Source organism: Vigna umbellata, chromosome 10 (genome assembly GCF_029865625.1).
Source record: "Vigna umbellata cultivar VRB3 chromosome 10, Vumbellata_1.0, whole genome shotgun sequence".
Lineage (NCBI taxonomy): Eukaryota > Viridiplantae > Streptophyta > Magnoliopsida > Fabales > Fabaceae > Vigna > Vigna umbellata.
This window is the reverse complement of record NC_142174.1, coordinates 4,872,081-4,893,602: the sequence shown is the minus strand read 5'-3', so window position 1 is coordinate 4,893,602 and position 21,522 is coordinate 4,872,081. Positions and strand designations below refer to the sequence as shown.

At 39.6% G+C, this 21,522-nt stretch overlaps 2 protein-coding genes across 2 annotated transcripts; both read left to right on the top strand.

Annotated features, from left to right (window-relative positions):
- The first annotated feature begins 10,977 nt into the window (after nucleotides 1–10,977).
- Nucleotides 10,978–13,509, top strand: LOC148191723 (V-type proton ATPase subunit G-like). The gene is made up of 4 exons (XM_088101104.1): nucleotides 10,978–11,134; nucleotides 12,122–12,210; nucleotides 12,966–13,066; nucleotides 13,154–13,509. Exons 2-4 carry the CDS (start codon nucleotides 12,123–12,125, stop codon nucleotides 13,295–13,297), a joined length of 333 nt encoding a protein of 110 aa, XP_087957230.1. The 5' UTR covers nucleotides 10,978–11,134; nucleotide 12,122; the 3' UTR covers nucleotides 13,298–13,509.
- Nucleotides 13,510–16,072: 2,563 nt separating this feature from the next.
- LOC148191722 (uncharacterized) lies at nucleotides 16,073–17,818 on the top strand. Its single transcript, XM_088100668.1, has 2 exons — nucleotides 16,073–16,420; nucleotides 16,931–17,818. The coding sequence occupies exons 1-2, from the start codon at nucleotides 16,073–16,075 to the stop codon at nucleotides 17,816–17,818; spliced, it is 1,236 nt and encodes a 411-aa protein (XP_087956794.1).
- Nucleotides 17,819–21,522: the final 3,704 nt, after the last annotated feature.

The following is a 21,522-nucleotide window of genomic DNA, read 5'->3' as shown; positions in this document are numbered from 1 at the left end:
AAACGGCTCAGAGGTTTTACAATTTACTTACAGAGGCAAATCTACCTGTATTTGAAGGTTCATCTGAGTCAAAATTGTCAGTGTGCCTTAGACTCATGGCTGGCAAATCTAATTGGAACGTTCTCATTCAAGAAATGGACTTCTATACAAAATTGATGTTAGATTTGACACCACCAAACAATTTTATGCCGAAGAATTATTACCAAGCCAAAAAATGTGTTTCAAAGTTGGGATTGGAAGTCAAGAAGATTGATTGTTGTGTTAATGGATGTATGTTATTTTATGACAATGACAGTAGCAAAAATGATGCATTGTTGGTTGAATGCAAGTTTTGTGGCTCACCTCGATATCATACGATGCATGTTGGACGGAGGCAAAAAAAACCAATTCCCTTAAAGTCCATGTTCTACTTGCCTATAATTCCAAGATTACAAAGAATGTTTACTTCAATGCAAACATCAGAACACATGACATGGCATGATGGTAACAAAACTGAAGGATTTTTGCGTCATCCTTCTGATGGTGAAGCTTGGAAGCACTTCAATCGTAAACATCCATCCTTTGCTAGTGAACCACGTAACGTCAGACTTGGTCTACGCTCTGATGGGTTTACCCCGTACATTCAGGCGTCTGCATCACCATATTCATGCTGGCCCGTGATAGTTACCCCATACAATCTACCACCTGAGATGTGTATGACAAAGCCTTACATGTTTTTATCATGTATAATACCAGGTCCATCTAATCTCAAATCATTGATTGATGTTTATTTGGAGCCTTTGATTGATGATTTGAAGAAGTTATAGAATGGTGTTTGGAGGTATGACGTTTCAAGGAAGCAAAATTTCCTTATGAGGGCAGCCTTGATGTACTATTAATGACTTCCCAGCGTATGGCATGTTATCTGGTTGGAGCACGCATGGTCGATTAGCTTGTCCATATTGCATGGAATATACAAAGTCATTCTAATTGAGTTATGGTCGGAAAAAGTAATTGGTTTGACTGCCATCGACGGTTCTTGCCCATTTATCACCCCTTTAGAAGAAACAAAAAGGCATTTCGCAAAGGGCAAGTTGAAACGGATATGCCCCCGCCGAAGTTGATTGGATCACACGTTTTGAGAAGAGTGAAAGACTATCCAAAAGTCACTAAATCTGGTCAGAATAGGATAGAAAGGTTTGGAGAATGGCATAATTGGACTAAAAGAAGCATATTCTGGGAACTTCCCTATTGGAAAGACAACTTGCTAAGACACAACCTCGATGTCATGCACACCGAAAAAAATTTCTTTGACAATGTCTTCAACACAGTTATGAATGTTATAGGTAAGACAAAAGATAATGAGAAAGCAAGAAATAATTTACCTTTGTATTGTGGACGAAAAGACTTAGAGTTGAAGGCGCAAGGTAACGGCCGATTATTTAAACCAAAAGCAAATTACACCATGTCAAAAGACGAGGCAAGAATAGTGTGTGGATGGATCAAGGAGCTTAGAATGCCAGATGGATATGCTTCTAACTTGTCCAGATGTGACAATGTTCAGAACGGTACTATTCAAGGGTTGAAGAGTCATGATTGTCATGTATTCATGGAGACTTTCATCCCTCTTGCGTTCACTTGTTTGCCAATGCACGTGTTAAATCCACTGATAGAAATCAGTAACTTCTTTAAATATTTGTGTTGCACGACACTAAAGGAGAATTCCCTTAAAAAGATGGATGAAAATATCCCAATTATTCTCTGCAAATTAGAAAGAATATTCCCTCCTGCATTCTTTGATTCAATGGAGCATATTCCAATTCATCTTGCATATGAAGCTTGGCTTGGGGGACCTGTGCAATACAGGTGGATGTATCCATTTGAAAGGTTTATGGGAGAATCCAAACGTTTAGTTAAAAATAAAGCAAGAGTAGAAGGCTCAATTTGTGCAGCTTACTTGCACAGAGAGACAACGTATTTTTGTTCACATTATTTCAAAAACTTCATGTTGTCCCCCACTCATGTCAGAAATGATATGCAATGGCAAGTTGAACCACGTGAAGGTGCATTATCAGTTTTCTGACAATCAGGCCGTCACGCAGGGAAAGAATTCACTCATTGGTTAACTAATGCTGAGTTAAACTCTGCTCATGTCCATGTCTTAATCAATTGTAGTGAAGTAAAGTCGTACCTTGAGTATGTCATCATCCATCTCTTATCTTTCCAACGGTACAATTGTTATACACTAATGAATTTCATTTGTACCAGCTCATTTGTTGTGGCTGAGCAAGTCGCAGAAGGAAATACTTCTGCTAGAATACACTTAGAGTTTCCCCATTGGTTTAGAAATCAGGTCCTGTACTTTTTCCTACATTTACAGCAAGGTTAATTTGACTCTTGCTTTTATAATTTTGTTAGTATCTTTGTAGGTTTTTAATCAGGCATTAACTCCCACGGTTCAAGAGTTAAGACATCTCTCGAATTGGCCAATGAGATGTGTCAAAGAATGGCATACTTACTTCACCAATGGTTACAAATTACATACACATGAATGGTCTAAAGGAAAGAAAACATCAAATTGTGGTGTGTATGTGAAGGGCCTAACAGAGGGTTGTTATGATGATTTCTACGACATCATTCATAAAGTATATGAGCTAGAGTACAACAGCACTACTTCTCGAAACAGAGTAGTACTTTTTTTATTGTGAATGGTTTGATCCTTCTAGAGCTGGTACTAGAGTCGATCCACGCTTTAATATTGTCAAACTCAACCAAAGATTAAGATATGGACCGTTTGATCCTTTCATTCTACCAACTAATGTCAGACAGGTTTATAATGTGCCATATCCACCATTCCGCAATATTGACAAGCGTGGTTGGGCCGTAGCAATACAAACCAAGCCTAGAGGTCGCATTGACTCAAATGAGGTTGAGGAAGATGTTGCCTACCAACTTGACCAAATGTCACAACCACAAGAAATTATTGAAGTTGAATGTATAACCGCATTGGTCGACCTTGATGGTGATGGAGATGAATTAGAAGCATCAATACAAGGTGATGAAGAACAAGAAGAAGAGGAAGAAGAAGAAGAAGAAGAAGAAGATGATGATGATGATGATGACGATGAAGAAGAAGATGATGATGATAATGACAATGATGAAGAAGAAGATGAAGATGAAGTTCATGATGACGACGATTGAATGTTGGACATCTATTGTAGCAAATTGAACTATCATTTGAATAGAGTTATCTAAAATACCATCTTAAAAGTTGTATGCAATTATTTATACATTGACTTTAAAAACCATTGATCCTTCGTTATTCATTTCTATTTTTTCGCTTTATTTGTAACCATTTCAATGCAGTAATGACAGGACAAGGTTCAGAACGTCTTGATAAAGGAAAGGGGGTAGCAAGGCCTAGAAAGAGGCAACGACAGGCACCAAAGTATGTACTTAGGGTGCCTGCTAGACTACCTACCACTGCTGCCCGCAATACATCATCTGTGGGGCCTCCTCCTACCCCTACAATACAGCCTCCTACCCCTGCAGTAGACCCTACTCCTACCTCTGCAATACACCCTTATTCTACCCCTACAGTACACCCTTCTACTACTCCTGCAGCAGACCCTCTTCCTCCTCCTGTGATTATAAGCCCCACTCCTCCCCCTGTGGTTATTACCCCCACTCCTCTCCCTGACCCTACTTCTATACCTTCCTCATCTTGTATACTGCCTTCTGAGACTGTCACACCATCTACCGATCCAGATTCAAGTGGTGATGGTGAAGGTCTTTACCCGCCTCTCCATGATCGACCATGGATTGAGCCGTATGGTAAAGGGTAAGTTTTTAATCTCTTGATATAATTTGATGTTTAAACCCTATTGTAATTCAAATGACTTTTATTATGCAAGTTTATTCCATCTAGGGTTGCTTCCCAAGCCATCACACGTTCAATTAAGCAACATTTTTTAAGTCCATGGACCTACTTGGGGAGGAATACCTGATGACGATAAAAAGCCATTCTGGGAGCGCTTTCAGGTGAACAATCCATTAAACTAATTGTCCCTCTTATTTTAGTATGTTCGTTAATCAATGTTTTTTCTATTTAATGTTACAGATGAAGGTGCAGTGGAAACCTGAACATGAAACACAGATACAAAGAAATTTCCACATGAAAGCATCTCATCGGCTGTTAGAGATGTTTAGGGATGCCTGCAATGCAAGAGAGCGCCCTTACTTGCTGGGTGAACAAATTTGGAACTCTTTACTGGCTCATTGGAATACAGTAGAGTTTCACAATAAGTGTGTCAAAGCCCAGAGGAACAGAGCATCTGAAAAGGGTGGCACCCTGCATATTGGTGGGTCGATAACCATTCATGAGCATGCCATTCGTATGGTATAATTTCATTACATAACTTTTTCTTTCATATATAAGTCATGTATTTTCTATTTCATATGTACACTTCTAATTCTAAATTATGTTACAAGCACAAGCTTTGGGACTGGGCGGTCCATGTTGATGAGGTCTTTGCACAGACTCTATGTAAGGAAGGGCACTAATCAATTCGTTGATGAAAGATCTCGGAAGACTCATGTAAGCAAATAACACTATTAGTATTACTAATTTTTCATTTATATTATTCTATCATTCCCTAACATTGCTTTTAACGTTTCAACAGGAAGAATTTTCTACGAGACTTTCACAGGTTAGATCTGAACATGAGTCAGCTCCTACACCGGATGATGGTAGTAATGTAGAAGATGATATCCGTAGGACACAATGCTGGGTCGACATCGTTGGTGGGAAGAGAAAGGGACGAGTGTATACGGTGCAGGACAACTTGCTGCAAACTATACAACATCGAGAGGAGGTACTCTGAAGCACCAACCTTCTTCTTCCACTACTACTCCTGACGAGGTCGTTCTCCGCCTCACGCAGGCACTGGAGCAACGTGACCAAAAAATCACTGATTTGAGAGCAGAGTTTACAAACTTTAAGGCGCTGTTCATGAGAGTGTTGCCTGATACATCACAGGATGAATTCAATATCCCTCCGACCCAGCCACGACCCTCCTCGTCACCCGCTGTCCCTCAGCAGCCCACATCAGTCCAACCCTCATCAGTCCAACCCACACCAGTCCAACCATCTATAGAGGAGCAGGATGATGAAGATCATTCTGATGATAACTATGTACATTATTAGTTTCATTTTGTTATTAGTTGTTATAGAAACATTTGGATATTACAACATTTGGAGTTTACATCATTTGGATGTTAGATCAATTGGATGATTTGGATGTTAGAACATCATTATGTTACATTGTTTTATGTTTTAAATATAAATACATGTTCTATGGATTAATGGATGTTCTATGCATTTTGATCAATGATTGCATTATTGAGATGCACATTATGCAGGTCTATATGTGCTTCAAAACTGTGATGCAGGTCTGTTTGTGTTGTGAACAGTTTCGTTTCATAAGAAATACAATTGTGCCTTAGATCTGCCTCCAACTTACCGAAGGCTTTTGCCCTTCGGTAACTACCCACGTTAGGTTATTACCGAAGGCTTCCGCCCTTCGGTAATTACCGAAGGCTTTTGGCCCTTGGTAATTACCGAAGGGTGGAAGCCCTCGATAAATGTTAGCGACAAGGGATTTACCGAGGGCTCTTTGGCCGTCGATAAGCCGTTTGTAAATTACCTTTTACCGACGATTTTGGGCTGTTTCTGAGGGCTTTTAGCCTTCGGTAATGCCCTTCTTTTTTGTAGTGAAAGCATGAAAAGAAAAAGATAGAATGAAAAGATAAGCTCAATGCAAAAAGGGATAAGTTGGGCATAAATGAGATTGGTTGTATAAAGAGAGTTTGAATTTAAATGATAAATGCATGTATGACTCTCTTAACTCAAGGATTTTGTGATCTAGAAAAACCAATTCTTCTTGTTAGCCCAACCATGTTACAAGCCATGAAAAGCCCTTGTGATGACATTTGCGTGCAAGTATGATTGATTGTGGTAAATGAAAGGCTATTTTGTTCTATGTGACATTTGGATAGTAGAGGGAAGGAGTGACCTCTTGAAACACTTGAGTGATTGAGTGAAACACATTATCTAGTGAGGAAGGATTCCATGAATTCATGATTACATCTTTGCATAGTTAATTGATCATTCATGAGAATAACATCTATTGGGTATTATGTGAATGTGTGAACACCATGATGAGTTAATTGAATTAAAGCATGTGCACATCTTGACTAAATTTTGTTGATGAGCTTATTTGATTAATTACTTATCTTGAAAGAATGAGTTTTGGAATGTGATTGAACCATTGTGATGATTTGTGGAAGACTAAGTTTCATCTTGTTTGCTTGAGGACAAGCAAAGTTCTAAGTTTGGGGTTGTGATAACGGTTCAAAAACCGTTATTTTTATACTTAATTTTGATACTTAATGCACCCTTTTTGACTTAAAAGCTTGCTTGGACTCATGATTTTGCTTTAGTTTTGTGAATAAGAGAGTTGAGGATATGCTTTATGATTTTATCATTAAATTCCCTTGATTTTGTAGGTTTTTGGAATGATTTGAAAGAAGGGTTGAAGTATCAAGGAGTTGCAGTGCAAAAAAGTCAACCAGAATGCAGAAAGTCGACCAAAAATGTAAAACAGTCAACTAGAAAGTCAACTAGTCAACCAGAATGCTGAAAAAGTCCACCAGAGCGAGTTTTGGGCCAGTTTTCTGCCGATTTTATGATCTATTTTGGGCGTGGACTCGTTTTCTATTATTTTTATGTCCTATTTAAAGACCCAGATGTCTTAGGATTTGTATCTTTTGATGGCTTAAGCATAGAAACACACTTTTCACCCCTTGGGGGTAGATTTGGGGATGGTGACGACTCTCCTCTTCTCTTTCTCGGGTTTTTCTATCTCTTTCATTATTTCATTCCATTATTCATCTAGTTTTGCCATGACGATGGAGGGCTAAACCTTATTGTTGTTGGGAAAGATGTAACCTTCTTAAATTCTCCTGTATTGAATTTGTTCTTCAAGATCTTTTAAAGATACATGCTTTCTTTCATTAATTGTTAGAGATATTCTTCTTTGCTCAAATGCTTGTGATGTTTTATTCATGTTTGGCATAAATCTTATGATTTGTAAGTATAAGGAGATTTCGTACTCCTAGGGTTGCACGATTTGGGGATGTGACAGCTCTCCTCTTCTCTCCCTAGGATTGTTATTGAGAGATGTCTTACAAATCATGATCTAGGGAATTCTCCCAACAGTATATTGCAAACCTAGATATAGGAGTATGATAGTTGGTTGCCTTTAAGCTTCTGTTCACTATAATGCATGATTAATTGCTAGGGAGACAAGACATTGTAAACTAGTGATTATGATTAGGCTTTCTTCACCGAGACATCGGGTTTAAGGTAATTTAGAGAGTGCCATTAACATTAATGAAAAGAAAGACAAATTCATAAATGCATGAGAGTAAATTAGGTGAAATCTAAACCCAACAACAATATCATCAACTTCATCCATTCTTTCTTGTGTTTAACCTCAATTGGTCAAATTGCATTCATGTTTATTTTATTGCATTTACATTCAAAAACCCCAAAATATTTTCTTTAGAGTCTTAATTAGTTGAGTAATCACATAACTGTTTAGTGCCGTGAGTCTCTTGGGAAACGATACTTGGTCTTACCATTTTTTATTACTTGATATGATTCGGTTACACTTGCCGAGGGTTAACAAGTTTTTGACTCCGTTTTCGGGGATTGAAAATTTTTTCATCACAAGCGCAAACATATTATACAATGTGAGGCAAAATTAGTTCAATCATAATCACATCACAACATCTCATGGATACATTGTAGATTCATCAATCACCAACCCCGCACAATTAAGCCACTAGTAAAAATGTCTTCCAAACAGCAAAACAGAATTGAAACATTACTAAGAAATGCAAACACAACCTATAAAAATGGAAACCCAATCCAAAAGAATGCAACCCAATCCAGAAAAACGCAACCCAGTCTAGAAACGAAAACACAAAACGAAGTAACACTGAAATTGGAAACCAAAAATGCAACAACAACCTAAAAACGTAACAACAAGTGGGAAACGAAATTGAGGGAAAACGAAATTGAGGGAAAACGAAATTCAAAATGAAGAAAGGAAGTGCAGAGATAGAAACAAAAATAGAGAATGCAATTAAAATGAAATTCGAATTCAATACAATGAAGAAGAAATAGGAAAACGAAAATGGAAGATGAAACCTAAACTTGGAGAGCTTTCCTCTATCCAAGAAGAAGAAAAACGTAAGATGAGAGAGTGTGGGAGAGTGAGTGGGTCTGCCCCCTTGATAACGGTTGAAATACCGTTATTTTTATGCTAAATTTTGATAATAAATAAACCCTTTTTTACTTAGAAACTTGCTTTAACTCATGTTTTTGCTTTAGTTTTGTTAATAAGAGAGTTGAAGGTGAATTTAATGGTTTTCTGCTAGATTCCCTTGATTTTGTAGGCTATTGGAATGATTTCAAAGAAGAGTTAAAGTACCGAATGGTTGGAATGCAGAAAAGTCAACCAAAATGCAGAAAAGTTAACCAGAGTGCAGAAAAGTCAACCATAGTGCAGAAAAGTCAACCAGTCAACCAAAGTGCATAAAAGTCAACTAGAGTGTAGAAAAAGTAGCGTTGAGCGCCATTTTTGTGCCGTTGAGTGCCAGTTGGCTATCGTACCTGCCGCTGAGCGCCATTTTGGGGCGCTGAGCGTTGACGAAGTGGGCTTGGGCCTGTTTTCTGTATTTTTAATGAACTATTTAAGGTTTTAGTCGACCTATGGTTCATATCTTTGGACAGAAAGAGGCGAAATCACACTTTCTTTACCCCTTGGAGGAGGATTTTGAATGCTTAAGCTCTATTCTTCAACTTCTAGGGTTCTATCTTTCATTCTTTCATTATTTTTCATCTAGTTTCACCATGTCTATGGTGAACTAAACCTTCATTGTTGTTGGGGAACCAATGTAATCCTTTGAAACTCTCATGTATTGAATTGGTTCTTTAATCTATATGCTTTCTTTCATTAATTGTTAGGGTTTTTCTTCTATACTCTATGCATGTTTTGTTTAACCCATTCAATTGCATGATCATTGATGTTATTTGTATGGACACATATAAGTAAATCTAGAACTCAAGAAATTCTCCAAAGAGCAATATTGCCTAGACATAGGGATAGGAGGATTGGTTGCCTTTAAGCTTCTGTGCGAATGTAATGCATGAATAATTGCTAGGGAGACAAGACATTGTAAACTAGTGATTAGGAGTAGGCTTTCTTCCCCGAGCATTGGGTTTAAGGTAAATTAGAAAGTCGCATTAACATTAATGAAGAAAGATGAATTCTTGAATACATGAGAGTGAATAGGATGAATCGGAAACCCCAACAACATAATCATTCATATTATACATCAACCGTTTTTGCATTTTTCAAGTCCATTGATCAAAACTTTGCATTCATGTCTATTTTTCATAGTTCAACAACAATATTTTCGGTTACAAGTCTAAGATAATCAACAAATCACATAACTGTTTAGGCCGTGAGTCCTTTGGGAAACGATACTTGGTCTTACTTGATACGGTTCGGTATACTTGCCGAGGGTTAACACCCCCACTTTGACACTATAAAACCTAGGTCAGATTTCACAAATGGGCCTTTTAAAAAATAACCCAAAAAACGGTCCAAAAGGTAAATCTGCCCAATAATCCACTAAAACAAAATTACAATTTAATTCTAAACTAAAATGCCGACGTCGGAAGTGAAGAATGACGTGGCAACTCTCTTGATGTCCCAAAATAATATTCCAAAAATTTCATGCAGTTAATAATGAAAATAATTAGCTTAAGATAATTCAAATTAATTAAAATAAGAATTTTTGGTCAAATTAAGCACAATTAACAAAACTTGAGAAATAATGGACATTCCAGCACAATTTTCTAATTAAATCTAGTACAATAAGTTAAGTGAAGTCGAGAAAATATTGACTCATCACATATCACAACTTTATTTGTACCTACAAACCACAAAATTATGATTAGACTACGACGTTAGGAACACTCAAAACAAAGAGTCTTATAGAAGACTTAGACAACACATGTAAAACACAATTGGCTCGCATGCAAGGAAAACAAAATAGATAAAAAAAAACAAGAGAAACTAACTTCCTATTATGCAAAATCTAATCGGATAGACTTGAAGATCTCACTTTAAAGATCGCTCAGACAGTTTCATCTTCAAACAGATGATCAAGGAGTAAAACTCATAAAGAAGGTAAAAAACTCTAAAAAAATGATTTTTAGAAGATTGTATGTTTTAAAATTATGAAACTCGTTCATATCAAAATTATTTATATTAAAACATTTTAATTTTAAAATAGTCGAATATATATATATATATATATATATATATATATAAAATAATTTTGTATATAGATATAGATAAACTGCGTTAAATGTTTAAGTAGAGAATTTAATCCATAACCAGCTGAAATTACAATTTGTAATAGTATTGTGAGTGGTGGAAAATTCATTAGAATTTAACTTTTAAAGAGTCGAAGGAATTTTTTTTTATAATCTTTTTCTTTTGATTAATTTTTAAAAGTGTTGACTTCTGGTATTTTTTTATAAGCTTTTTCTTTTCATTAAGTTTGAAAGAGAAATTGGAAAACTTCAATAGAATTACACTTTTCAGAGATGAAATTCCGATTTTTCAATATCAATAGTATTATTTCAAGTTGCAAATAAAAAACTGAGTTCTCAATTTAAATAGTAAATATATTTATTCTGGTAAATTATATTGAGACACTGATCTCGGGAAATTTTTTTTGAAAGGTTAAGTAAAGGAATAATTTGTGTGCCAAAACAATATTTTATATATATATATATATATATATATATATATATATATATAATTGACTGAGTGCGGTAAAAGTGAAAAAATGAGTAGTGGGAAAAATAGGCGTCCAGAGATTATTGGGTTAAGAAGCAGAACAGTTGGCAATAGCTAGGACAGTTTTTGTTTGAACCACAAATAAATTTCTGGCGATCTCTGCGTCTTTCCTACTTCTCCTGAATCTATTAACAAACACCTTTCAGTCACAGGTACGCTCCTCTCTTCTTCCCTTTCAGATCTACGCGATTCTATTGCTTCCCCTCTCCAATTCCACGCCGTTTCTTGTGCCTCTTTTCTCTTTCTTCTCTCTTCGTTATGCAAAAATATAAATTAAATACAAACGCTGAACTGCACCTTAACTAGATTTGGATCTTTGCTTCTTAAATTATTGTATCAACGGAATTTCTGGTTAGCTTTTCTAGGTTTTTGATCTAAAACCAACTACAAATAATAATAACGATTTGGAGAAGTTTTTCAGGGGAAGTGACTAATCTTACTGACTAAATAAGAAAATTAATGCTTAATGAATTGATATTCCAACACATCTATGCCTGTATGTGTTTTCACGTTCGTGGTACTTAGTTACACTTGAAAGTGAAATTTTCACTTCAGAGAAGTTAGATCCAAATTATACCGTGTAAAATTTGTGATTCTGTAATTGGATGATCCTGCTTGCCGTTAATTTCATTTTTAAGTTCACTGCCCCGTATTTGGTTGCATTTTTTTTGCAAGATCGTGAATCGCGCCCGAATCTTTACCTCAACTACAGTTTAAAATTGAATCATGTGAAACTGCAATTTAAAATACTTTACACATTAAAAACCTAATTTTAATGGTTGCAGACGTAGTTTGAAGGTGTTTTTGTCTTTGCAAATCAACCTAATTACGGTCTATGTATTGCTGCATGCTTCCTTCTGTATGATGTTGCTATAATTAATTCGTCTAATGATTTTTCTCGCCCTTTGTTTGGAAGGAGAAGAGTATTTGTTTGGTTTTTGTAACATCTTTAGTTCAAAATTTCAAGTTTGATGATAGAATCAGTTGTGTCTTGTTACTGTTGCACTCCTTTCACTTTTCCGAATTCCTAGGTAGAATGAAGGCGGTTCTTTTGCCTAATTATTGATGTGTTGTCGGAGGAGTTGCTTCGTGTTAACCAATTCACCATTTGTAAATAGTTTCTGTCTGTGTCATGACAGAATGGCATCCAACAGGGGTCAAGGTGGAATTCAACAGTTGTTGGCTGCAGAACAAGAGGCCCAACGGATTGTGAATGCTGCAAAAGCTGGTATTTTCTATCTTCGTTATCTTTCATGTCTTCCCATCTTTTTCCTGATTTCGTCTAATATTTGGTCTGGTTACGTGTTTTCCTTAAAAAAAATTATGTCTGATTCAATTATGTGTCCAGAGAGACCTGTTTTACTCTCTATTCATTTTATACAGGTCTTTTCTCTTTTACCTGGAAGGATGGATTCTTGGTTTATTGATGGGATGAATTCTTGCTTCTTCATAAATGTTATAAAACAAAGAGTTTTTACTATATAATGACTTTTACATGGTTAACTAATTAGAAATCACTTTAGATTTTACTTTCCAAATAGTTCATGCTTGGTCGGAATAAAGATTTTTATACTAATTAGAAAAATCACGCCAAATTTTACTTTTAAATAATCGTAAGTGTAACTTTGAAGTAGTTATAGTGAAGGTAGCAAACTTATATAGTGGTAGTATGCAATTGTACGACAACATGAAAATATTTACACCTACACTTCATTGTAATGAAGTTCTAAAATATTAATGGACATACCATGCTAATAATCTTTTGATTGGATGATTGTGCAAAATAGATTTACATGGTTAAGGCATTCTCATTATATTCTAGAACAAATTCTCTTTGAAATTTTTGCTATGACATGATAGTGCCAAACCGCCAACTTTCAGCCACCCCTATAGTTTTTCGTATTATTGTTAATTATGTATTTTATCACAAATATCTCTTTTTTGTAACCTTATCAATACTGTCCTCTGCATGTCTACTCTTAGAAAAACTGGCCAGGTTGAAACAAGCCAAAGAAGAGGCTGAAAAAGAGATTGCAGAGTACCGAGCTCAACTGGAGCGTGAGTTTCAAAAGAAAGTTTCAGACGTAAGTCTATATGATTATATTTGATGGTCTTAGACTAGTCCATTACAATATTCTAATTTGTGATGTTACATTACATTAATAATACAGAGTACTGGTGATTCTGGAGCTAATGTCAAGCGGCTTGAGCAAGAAACTGAAGCAAAAATTCAGAACCTGAAAACGGAGGCTGCAAAAATTTCGGATGATGTTGTCGCCATGCTTCGTACGTATGTTACAAGTGTGAAAAATTAGGACCCTTTGATATACATTGGTGCCGAGGACCCCTAAATTATGATTATTATTATGCTGAGTTTATTCTTTACTCTAGATATTGTGGTGAGGATAAGATTCTTGTTTTGGTTATAATGCTTAGTACCTTGCTGCGCTGTGTTGAAAGAAATAACTTGAAAAATTTGTTAAAATAAACAGTTCAGGATTAAAAGACGTGTATATTTTTGTGTTGCCGTTTTAACGAGTGCATGAGGACCAATTCCTCCCCTGTTTATAAATGTCGAGTCAAATTGTATGGCAAAATTCCAATATTCAAATGCAGTACAAGCAATATAGTGGCACGTCTATCAAAGGTTGGGCCTTTGCAAAAGGTACATTAATGGGTAAGAGGATGCTTGTTTATAGTTTTGTGACTTTTTGTTGTCAATGACAGTCCTACTGCCGAATTTAAGCTACATAAGAGATCGATCCATAAACTGCATTTCTTTTTACAGTGGTAGATGGATGATGGGATAGACTATTGTCAATTTTTGGGATATTTAGTTGGAAAATACAAGGTTGAAGGTAACCTTTTCTATACAATACGCACATGATCCTGTTTTTATGGAAGAGACGTTTTAAATATGGTGGTCACTAAAAAGATTTTAAGATGTTTTGAATTGAAATTGCGACTCTGAATTTTTTTAAGGGTAGATTCAGATAAGTGGTGTGGCTTGAAGTAGATGACAATTACATGCAAACTTTCTGAACCGTAGGATGCTTAAATTTCCCTTTGTGTACTTGGGAATTTTTTTTGGAGCAAATTCAAGGAAGAAAAGTAAATGGGTTCCCTTGTTGAAAAGTTTTCTTAGAAGCTGGCTTTAGGGAAACACAAGTTGTTTGTTTCAACGGTGTGTTTAATCAAATTAGTTTTTGCTTCTTCCATTATTTTTCAAGTCTTTCTACAATATGCCTTAATGGATTAACACTGAAATCATTAATATACATTGAGAAATTTTTGTGGGAATTGGAGAGGATAATCATAATATTGCATGGTGGTGTTGCAATAGGAATCATGATAGATTAAGAATTAATGGTATTTATACTTTTAATGTAGCATTAATCGTTAATGGAGATGTGCTATTTTCAAGGGTTGATGTGTTAGTGTTTAAGTATGGTGACTAAAGAGTTGGGTTGTTGGTGGTGGAGACATGAGGAAGGTGTGTGAAAGAAAACACTTCCAGGTAATTTTAGAATATGGTGTGAGATGTAGGAGATGATGAAAACAAGATTTTTGAAGATATGACTTGGTGACGATTGCTTTACTAGAGGGATGATAGATTACCTTTGAATACTAAACAACAATAGTTATTCATTTAAAATATGGGTGGGTGAGAAAATGCGTTTGGGAGAAGTAGTTTTATAGATAAAACTAAAATTAATTTTTTATAGATAAAATTAATTGACGCATTTGTTTAGAGAAGTAGTTTTATAACAATTTTATCCACTTTAATTAATGAAATGAAATGTAAAATGTGATATTTATATTTATTTTTTACAAGTTTTTAATTTGATAGATGTAACAAGAATTCATTTCCCATTAGGTGAACAAGAAGAATGACTAGAAAATCGTGTGATAGATCCTTACTTATCTTTATCTTCTTTCCTCCGCCCACGTATCTCTTTCCTTTCTTCTTCTTTTACAGCTACAATTCTTTTTCCTCCACTATCATGGTACCCCTCTTCCATCGACACCTTCTCTCCTTTTTTTTTTTCTTCCACTAGCACGACACTCTCTCCTCCCCTTTATTTCCTCTACTAGCACACCATCCCCTGCTCCCCTTCTTCTTTCTCCACCTTCACGACAACCCATTCCCCCCTTCTTTTTCTTCATTGACCTCTTATCCCCTTCTTCTTCCATTGGCATGCAAAGGTTAACTAGTATGAAGGATACAAATGATAATTGTACCATATGACCGAACGGTTATACAGTTCACGAACTCCACATGACCCCCGACGACCAACAAAGAAGACATAATGGCTGGCCGGGACGGTCGACATCCTAAACCCAAATGATTAATGTTAAGGAGATTAAGGCAAATCACGTTTAAGGGTATTGGACCAGGATTTAGTATCGTTAATTCTAAGCCCATGCCCAAAAACTATAAATATAAGTCAAAGGTAAAAGGTAGGTGGAGGCAATTACTGTGCATTTATTACTGTTATTGTCGTATTAGATAACCAGACGATTCAATTACTGACTTTGGCATCGGAGTATCTTTAACAAGTACACCCCGGTCGGACTAGCGGACAAGAGACCCAAGGAGCAAGACCGGATGGTGAAGAAGGACAAATTGTGAAGGTATTTAGTGACTCACCCTTACAATCGAAACATTTTGGCGCCCACCGTGGGGCCCAAGTTACTTGATAAACCCAATGGTGACCACGAGAAACATGAGTTATTGACGACCCAGTTGAGATGATCTGGATGCTACAACAAAAAATGGAGGAGATGCAGCAACGCCACGAAGCGGAACTTGTAGCCGTGAGGGCCGAATGCTAGACTCGGATTGCCCAAGAGAAGGGATCGGGACAAGTGAGAAGGAGGAAGAGGAGCACGCTAGGGAGCGTGGCAAAGCCACTCTGGAAGACAAAACCAAACGTAACAACATGTCGGACGAAACATGGAAACCAACGGAGCCGGAAGTCGAAGTGAGTAAGGCTAAATCCGTTCATGCCGAGAGTGTCGTCGTGAACAAACAGCTAGTAGTGAAGACTGAGAGCTCATCCATCTTGCTTCCTTTTGTTTAGATGATCATGGATATCCACATATCAGAACAGTTCGTTCCGCCCCAGTTCAAGATATACAACGGGACGATAGACCCAGAGGCCCACATCAAGACCTTTACCAACACAATGGCTTTCCGCACAGGCAACGACGCCATCTGGTGCCGAGTGTTTTCCCTTTCACTAGAAGGGGAGGCGCTGGAATGGTTCAATTCACTTCCTCCAAACTCCATAGAGAATTTCGTGAGATTGCAACGCATGTTCAATCGTCAGTTTGCAAGTAGTAGTACTCAGGACTTGACCATCTTCGAGTTGGTCAACCTGAGGCAAGGGAAGGAGGAAACTTTAAAAGCCTTCATGGATCACTACCAGAAGACCGTATGACGGGTAAAGGGTTTGAGCCTGGAACTCACCCTCCAGTACGTTCTGCCCGCCTTCAAGCCCGAACCTTTCAAGAATAGTGTTTGCCGACGAGCTCCTAAAACCATGAAGGAGCTTTGAGAGAGGGCGGCCGATGAAATAAGGGTAGAAGATATGAAGTAGTCGTATAAAAAGGAGATCCAGGAGAGTAAGGGAGATAGGACCGACAGGAAAAAGTCGGACGGTCAATCTAGAAAGCCCGGAGGGTTCAAGCAGAGAGAACCACCTCGGGGACCACGATTCCAGTAGTACACCCCCCTTAACGCTCCTCGGGCAAGAATATTACAGGAGGCCTTGAGCACTGGCTTAATCTAGGAATCGAAGAGACGACCCATGCCGCCTAGGGTAGACGACAACAAACACTGTTCTTACCACAAGAACATGGGTCACACTACGGAGGAGTGCGTGACCCTAAAGGACAAGATTGAAGAGTTGATATGAACTGAACAACTAAAGTAATATGTAAAGGTTGACCGCCTCGAGGCACCACTACAACAACCGCGAGGTCCTCGGCGAGTGAGCTCGCGGTGGCCGGAGAGGCATGAAAGATCGAGGCATGGTCGGACGGACCATTCTTGGTCTGATAGACGACATAGCCATAGCCGCAGTAGAAGCCATGACCTTCCCTTACGAGGGCACATTAACACTATATTCAGAGGATTCGCAGGTGGGGGTTCATCCTCGTTCGCTCGAAAGCAACATGTGCGAGCTTTGCGGTCCGTCCACTCGGTGGACAAGCCACGGAGAACCATGCCACACATCACCTTCACGGACGACGATTTCCATGCACCGGATCTCGACCAGGACGATCCGATGGTAATTACGGCAGAGATCGGCTGGTATAGTGTCAACAAAGTATTGGTCGACCAGGGGAGCTCGGTGAACATCCTCTACTGGAAAGCTTTCCAAAAGATGGATATCTTAGACGACTTAATTGTCCCATACAACGAGCAGATAGTAGGTTTCGCGGGCGAAATAGTGGATACTCGAGGCTACGTCGATCTACGCACTCGTTTGGGAACCAGTCGGGACAGCGAGGAAAAGAGGGTTAGATACCTGTTGGTGGAAGCTAACACCTCCTACAATGTGCTCTTGGGCCGACCGTGTCTGAACGCCTTCGGAGCGATCGTGTCAACCCCATACCTTACCCTAAAGTACCCGTTTGTCAAGGGCATGATTTGTACAGTCCGAGCGGATCAGAGGACGGCGAGAGAATGTTACGTGACTGGCCTAAAGCTCCACAACCGGATGGTCAGAAGAAGAATAAGTGGGTTGGAAGTGGCCATGGCAGACCTTGATCCACGAACAAACACCGAAGACCGACTGGAGCCGCGGGGGAGACACAACCGGTCTTAGTAGGGAAAAACGCCTCCCAGACCACGACTACGACCCGTTTGCTGGAACTAGGGCTGGAAAGAGAGATCAGGTCCGTCCTTTGGCGAAACAGAGACTTGTTTCCATGGACGACCACCGATATGCTGGGAATCCATCCCTCAGTCATGTCACACAAATTAGCATTGTTTAAGGAAGCACGACCGATAGCTTAGAAGAAGCGGCGAATGGGGGAAGTTGAGGGAGGCGGAATTCATTAGGGAGGTGAGGTATACCACATGGCTCGCCAATGTGGTTATGGTAAAAAAAGCCAGTGGAAAGTGGCGCATGTGCACCGACTATATTGACTTGAACAAAGCCTGTCCCAAGGATTCCCACCCTTTGCCTAGCATTGATGTGTTAGTTGACGGAGCCTCGGGCCACAAAATGTTGAGTTTTCTGGACATATACTCCGGCTACAACCAAATCCCTATGTATGCACCCGACCGGGAGAAGACGACGTTCATCACCGATAAGGCAATTTTTGCTACGAAGTCATACCCTTCGGTTTAAAGAATGTCGGTGCACGTATCAACGCTTGATGGACAAGATCTTCTCCGAGAAGATCGGCCTATGCATGAAGGTGTATGTGGATGACATGGTCGTTCGCTCAACGGACAGACAACACCATGTGAGAGACCTGGAAGAGGTCTTCAAACAGGTCAGGAAGTATGTGATGAGATTGAATCCCACGAAGTGCACTTTCGGAGTGGCGACCGGAAAGTTCCTTGGATTTATGCTTATCGCCAGGGGAATCGAGGCAAACCCGGACAAGTGTGCAGTCGTCTTAGAAATGCAAAGCCCGACCACCATGAAGAAATCCAAAGGCTGGTCGGACGACTCATCGCGTTGTCACGGTTCATCCCCAGGCTGGCCGAACGGGTGTGTCCGGTGCTGAAAAGGATGAAGAAAGGGTCAAGTGACATATGAGATGCTAAATGCGAGACAACCTTCCAAGATATCAAGGCAATTTTGATGAACCCACCAGTCATGAACCGACCATCATCGGGGGAGGATTTACAGATTTATCTGGGGGTCTCGGAAACAGCGGTCAACTCCACCCTACTCCAAGAAAAACCCGAGCCTAAGCTTGTATACTTCGTGAGCCGGACCCTACAGGATACAGAAACACGGTACCAACAAGTGGAAAAGGTGGTCCTAGCCTTGCGGAATGCATCTAGAAGACTTCGACCATATTTCGAAAGTCACTAGATCGTGGTCCGAACGAACTTTCCTATCTCCAAGATCTTAAGGGAGCCTGACTTGGCAGGCCGAATGGTAGGCTGGGCGGTGGAACTGTCAGAGTTTGAATTATGGTACGAACCTAGGGGGTCGGTGAAGGGCCAACACTTGCATGATTTTGCAGTAGAGCTGCCCCCAACGGTCAATGATGAGTGAAATCTGTACGTGGATGGAGCGTCCTAGCGATCCGTAAGTGGAGCTGGGGTGGTCCTGGAAGGACCGAACGGTTTCTTGCTGGAGCATTCTTTGGTCTTCAAGTTCAAAAATTCCAATAATCAAGCAAAGTACGAAGCTCTGGTGGCCGGATTGGAGCTGACGAGGGATATGGGGGCACGAAAAGTCTTGCGCCGGACGAATTCTCAACTTGTTGTAGGCCAAATGAACGGAGAATTCCAGGTGAAGGAGGAACATCCCCTTCGGTATTTCCAAAAAGCAACATCCTTGACAAAAGAATTTGAAAAGGTCGAAATCTTACACATCCCCCGCGAAGACAACACCCGAGCGGACATGCTGTCGAAGCTAAGCTTCGGGAAAGAGAAAGGGTAGTTAACTACAATCATTCGCCATATGCTACTACAACCGTCAATAGAGTGTCTGACCATGGCAAGGGATCAAGTCGGGGATTAAAGAACGGAAATCCGAGCATTAATGAGCCAGCAGGACGCGGGCCAATCACTGCGACCGATCGATGCCAAGAAGATTGCCCACTACTTAGTGGTGGGGGACGACGTGTACCGGAGAGAGTCCTCCACCTCCCTCCTCAAATGCCTTACTAAGGAGGAGGCACGATACGTCATGGACAAACCCCATAATGGCATCTACGGATTCCATACCAGTCGTCGAGCTTTGAAAGCCCAGGTGCTGCGAGCCGGATACTACTGGTCGTCCATGGAGGAAGACACCAAGAAATTTGTTCAGAAATACATCAGCTGTCAGGCCCACGCCAATACCACACACGCGGCTCCGCACGTTCTGCAGACAATGGTGTCGCCATGGTTGTTCGCTTAGTGGGGAATGGACATTGTCGGCCCGCTCCCCACAAGCCGGGCACAAAAGAAGTTTCTCCTTGTCGCGATCGATTACTTTACCAAGTGGGTGGAGGCTGAAGCCTTGGAAACCATAACGTCATCGCAAGTACAAAAGTTTTGTTGGAAACTGATCTGTCGATTCGGTCTTCCTCGCCGATCGTCACGGACAATGGACGACAGTTCATTGATATGAAGCTGGGCGAGTTTTACAAAATCTTGGGAATCAGACATTTGACCAGTTATGTGGAGCACCCTCAGACGAACGGTTAAGTGGAAGCCATGAACAAGACGATAGTAACCGAGCTGAAGAAACGACTGGGTGATAAGAAGGGGGCATGGGTTGAAGAGCTCCCAAAAGTCTTGTGGGCATATAGATGCACCCCACACGGAACAACTTGAGAAACACCCTTTAACTTACCGTATGATACGGATGCCATGCTGCCGGTCGAGCTTGGAGAACCCTCTCTACGGCGGTAGATAGGGGATATCCATTTAATGATGAAGAATTAAGGGTGGAGCTTGATACCTTGGAGGAACGCAGAGACCGGGTAGCCCTAAAAGTCGAAGCATGTAAGCGGATGGTGGAGAGAAAGTACAACTCTAAAGTTTGTCCTAGAAGCTTCCAAGAAGGTGACCTGGTATGGAGGAAAACTAGTGAAGCCCATTGGACGACCTCACACGGTAAGCTCGGTGCTAAATGGGAGGGGCCTTTTCGAATCTCAGAGGCTTTGGGTAATGGGGCGTATCGGCTCATGCAACCGGACGGATGGAAAATCCCAAATACTTGGAATGCTACTCATCTAAAATTTTATTTTAGTTAAATGATTAATTATTGTACTCTTTTTTTCAATGATTAATACAATATTCAGGGCCCTTATCCCCGATCGAATTTTTGCAATAACGCCAATGAAGAACGAATGAAAGAATAAAATCCAAGTTGATGAATAGAGTTCCAAAAAGGAACTGTAGTAAGCTTGGCCGAGCGGTGAACGACGAGTTCCCAACTTAATCCCTGATGCTCGGTACAAAAAAATCCAAGTTGATGAATGGAGTTCCAAAAAGGAACTACTATCAGCTTGGTCGAGCGGTGAACGGCGAGTTCCCAACTCAATCCCTGCCGCTCGGTACGAAAAAATCCAAGTTGATGAACGGAGTTCCAAAAAGGAACTGTTGTCAGCTTGGTCGAGCGGTGAACGACGAATTCCCAACTCGATCCCTGCCGCTCGGTGCGAAGAAATCGAAGCTGATGAAAGGAGTTCCAAAAAGGAGCTGCTGTCAGCTTGGCCGAACGGTGAACAACAAGTTCACATTTTAAGCCTTGCATCTCGAAAATAAAAACTAAGTTGATGAACGAAGTTACAAACAGAACTACTATCAACTTAGTCGAGTGGAGAATGACGAGTTCCCACGAAACCACTA

What these genes read in the sequence shown, in the direction of transcription:
- LOC148191722 (XM_088100668.1), top strand. Translation starts at nt 16,073, where the DNA reads ATGGATATCCACATATCAGAACAGTTCGTTCCGCCCCAGTTCAAGATA. An exon ending in TGGATCACTACCAGAAGACC is followed by an intron (nt 16,421 to 16,930) that starts GTATGACGGGTA and finishes TAATATGTAAAG; the next exon opens with GTTGACCGCCTCGAGGCACC.
- LOC148191723 (XM_088101104.1), top strand. Translation starts at nt 12,123, where the DNA reads ATGGCATCCAACAGGGGTCAAGGTGGAATTCAACAGTTGTTGGCTGCA. An exon ending in TGTGAATGCTGCAAAAGCTG is followed by an intron (nt 12,211 to 12,965) that starts GTATTTTCTATC and finishes GTCTACTCTTAG; the next exon opens with AAAAACTGGCCAGGTTGAAA. An exon ending in TTCAAAAGAAAGTTTCAGAC is followed by an intron (nt 13,067 to 13,153) that starts GTAAGTCTATAT and finishes TTAATAATACAG; the next exon opens with AGTACTGGTGATTCTGGAGC.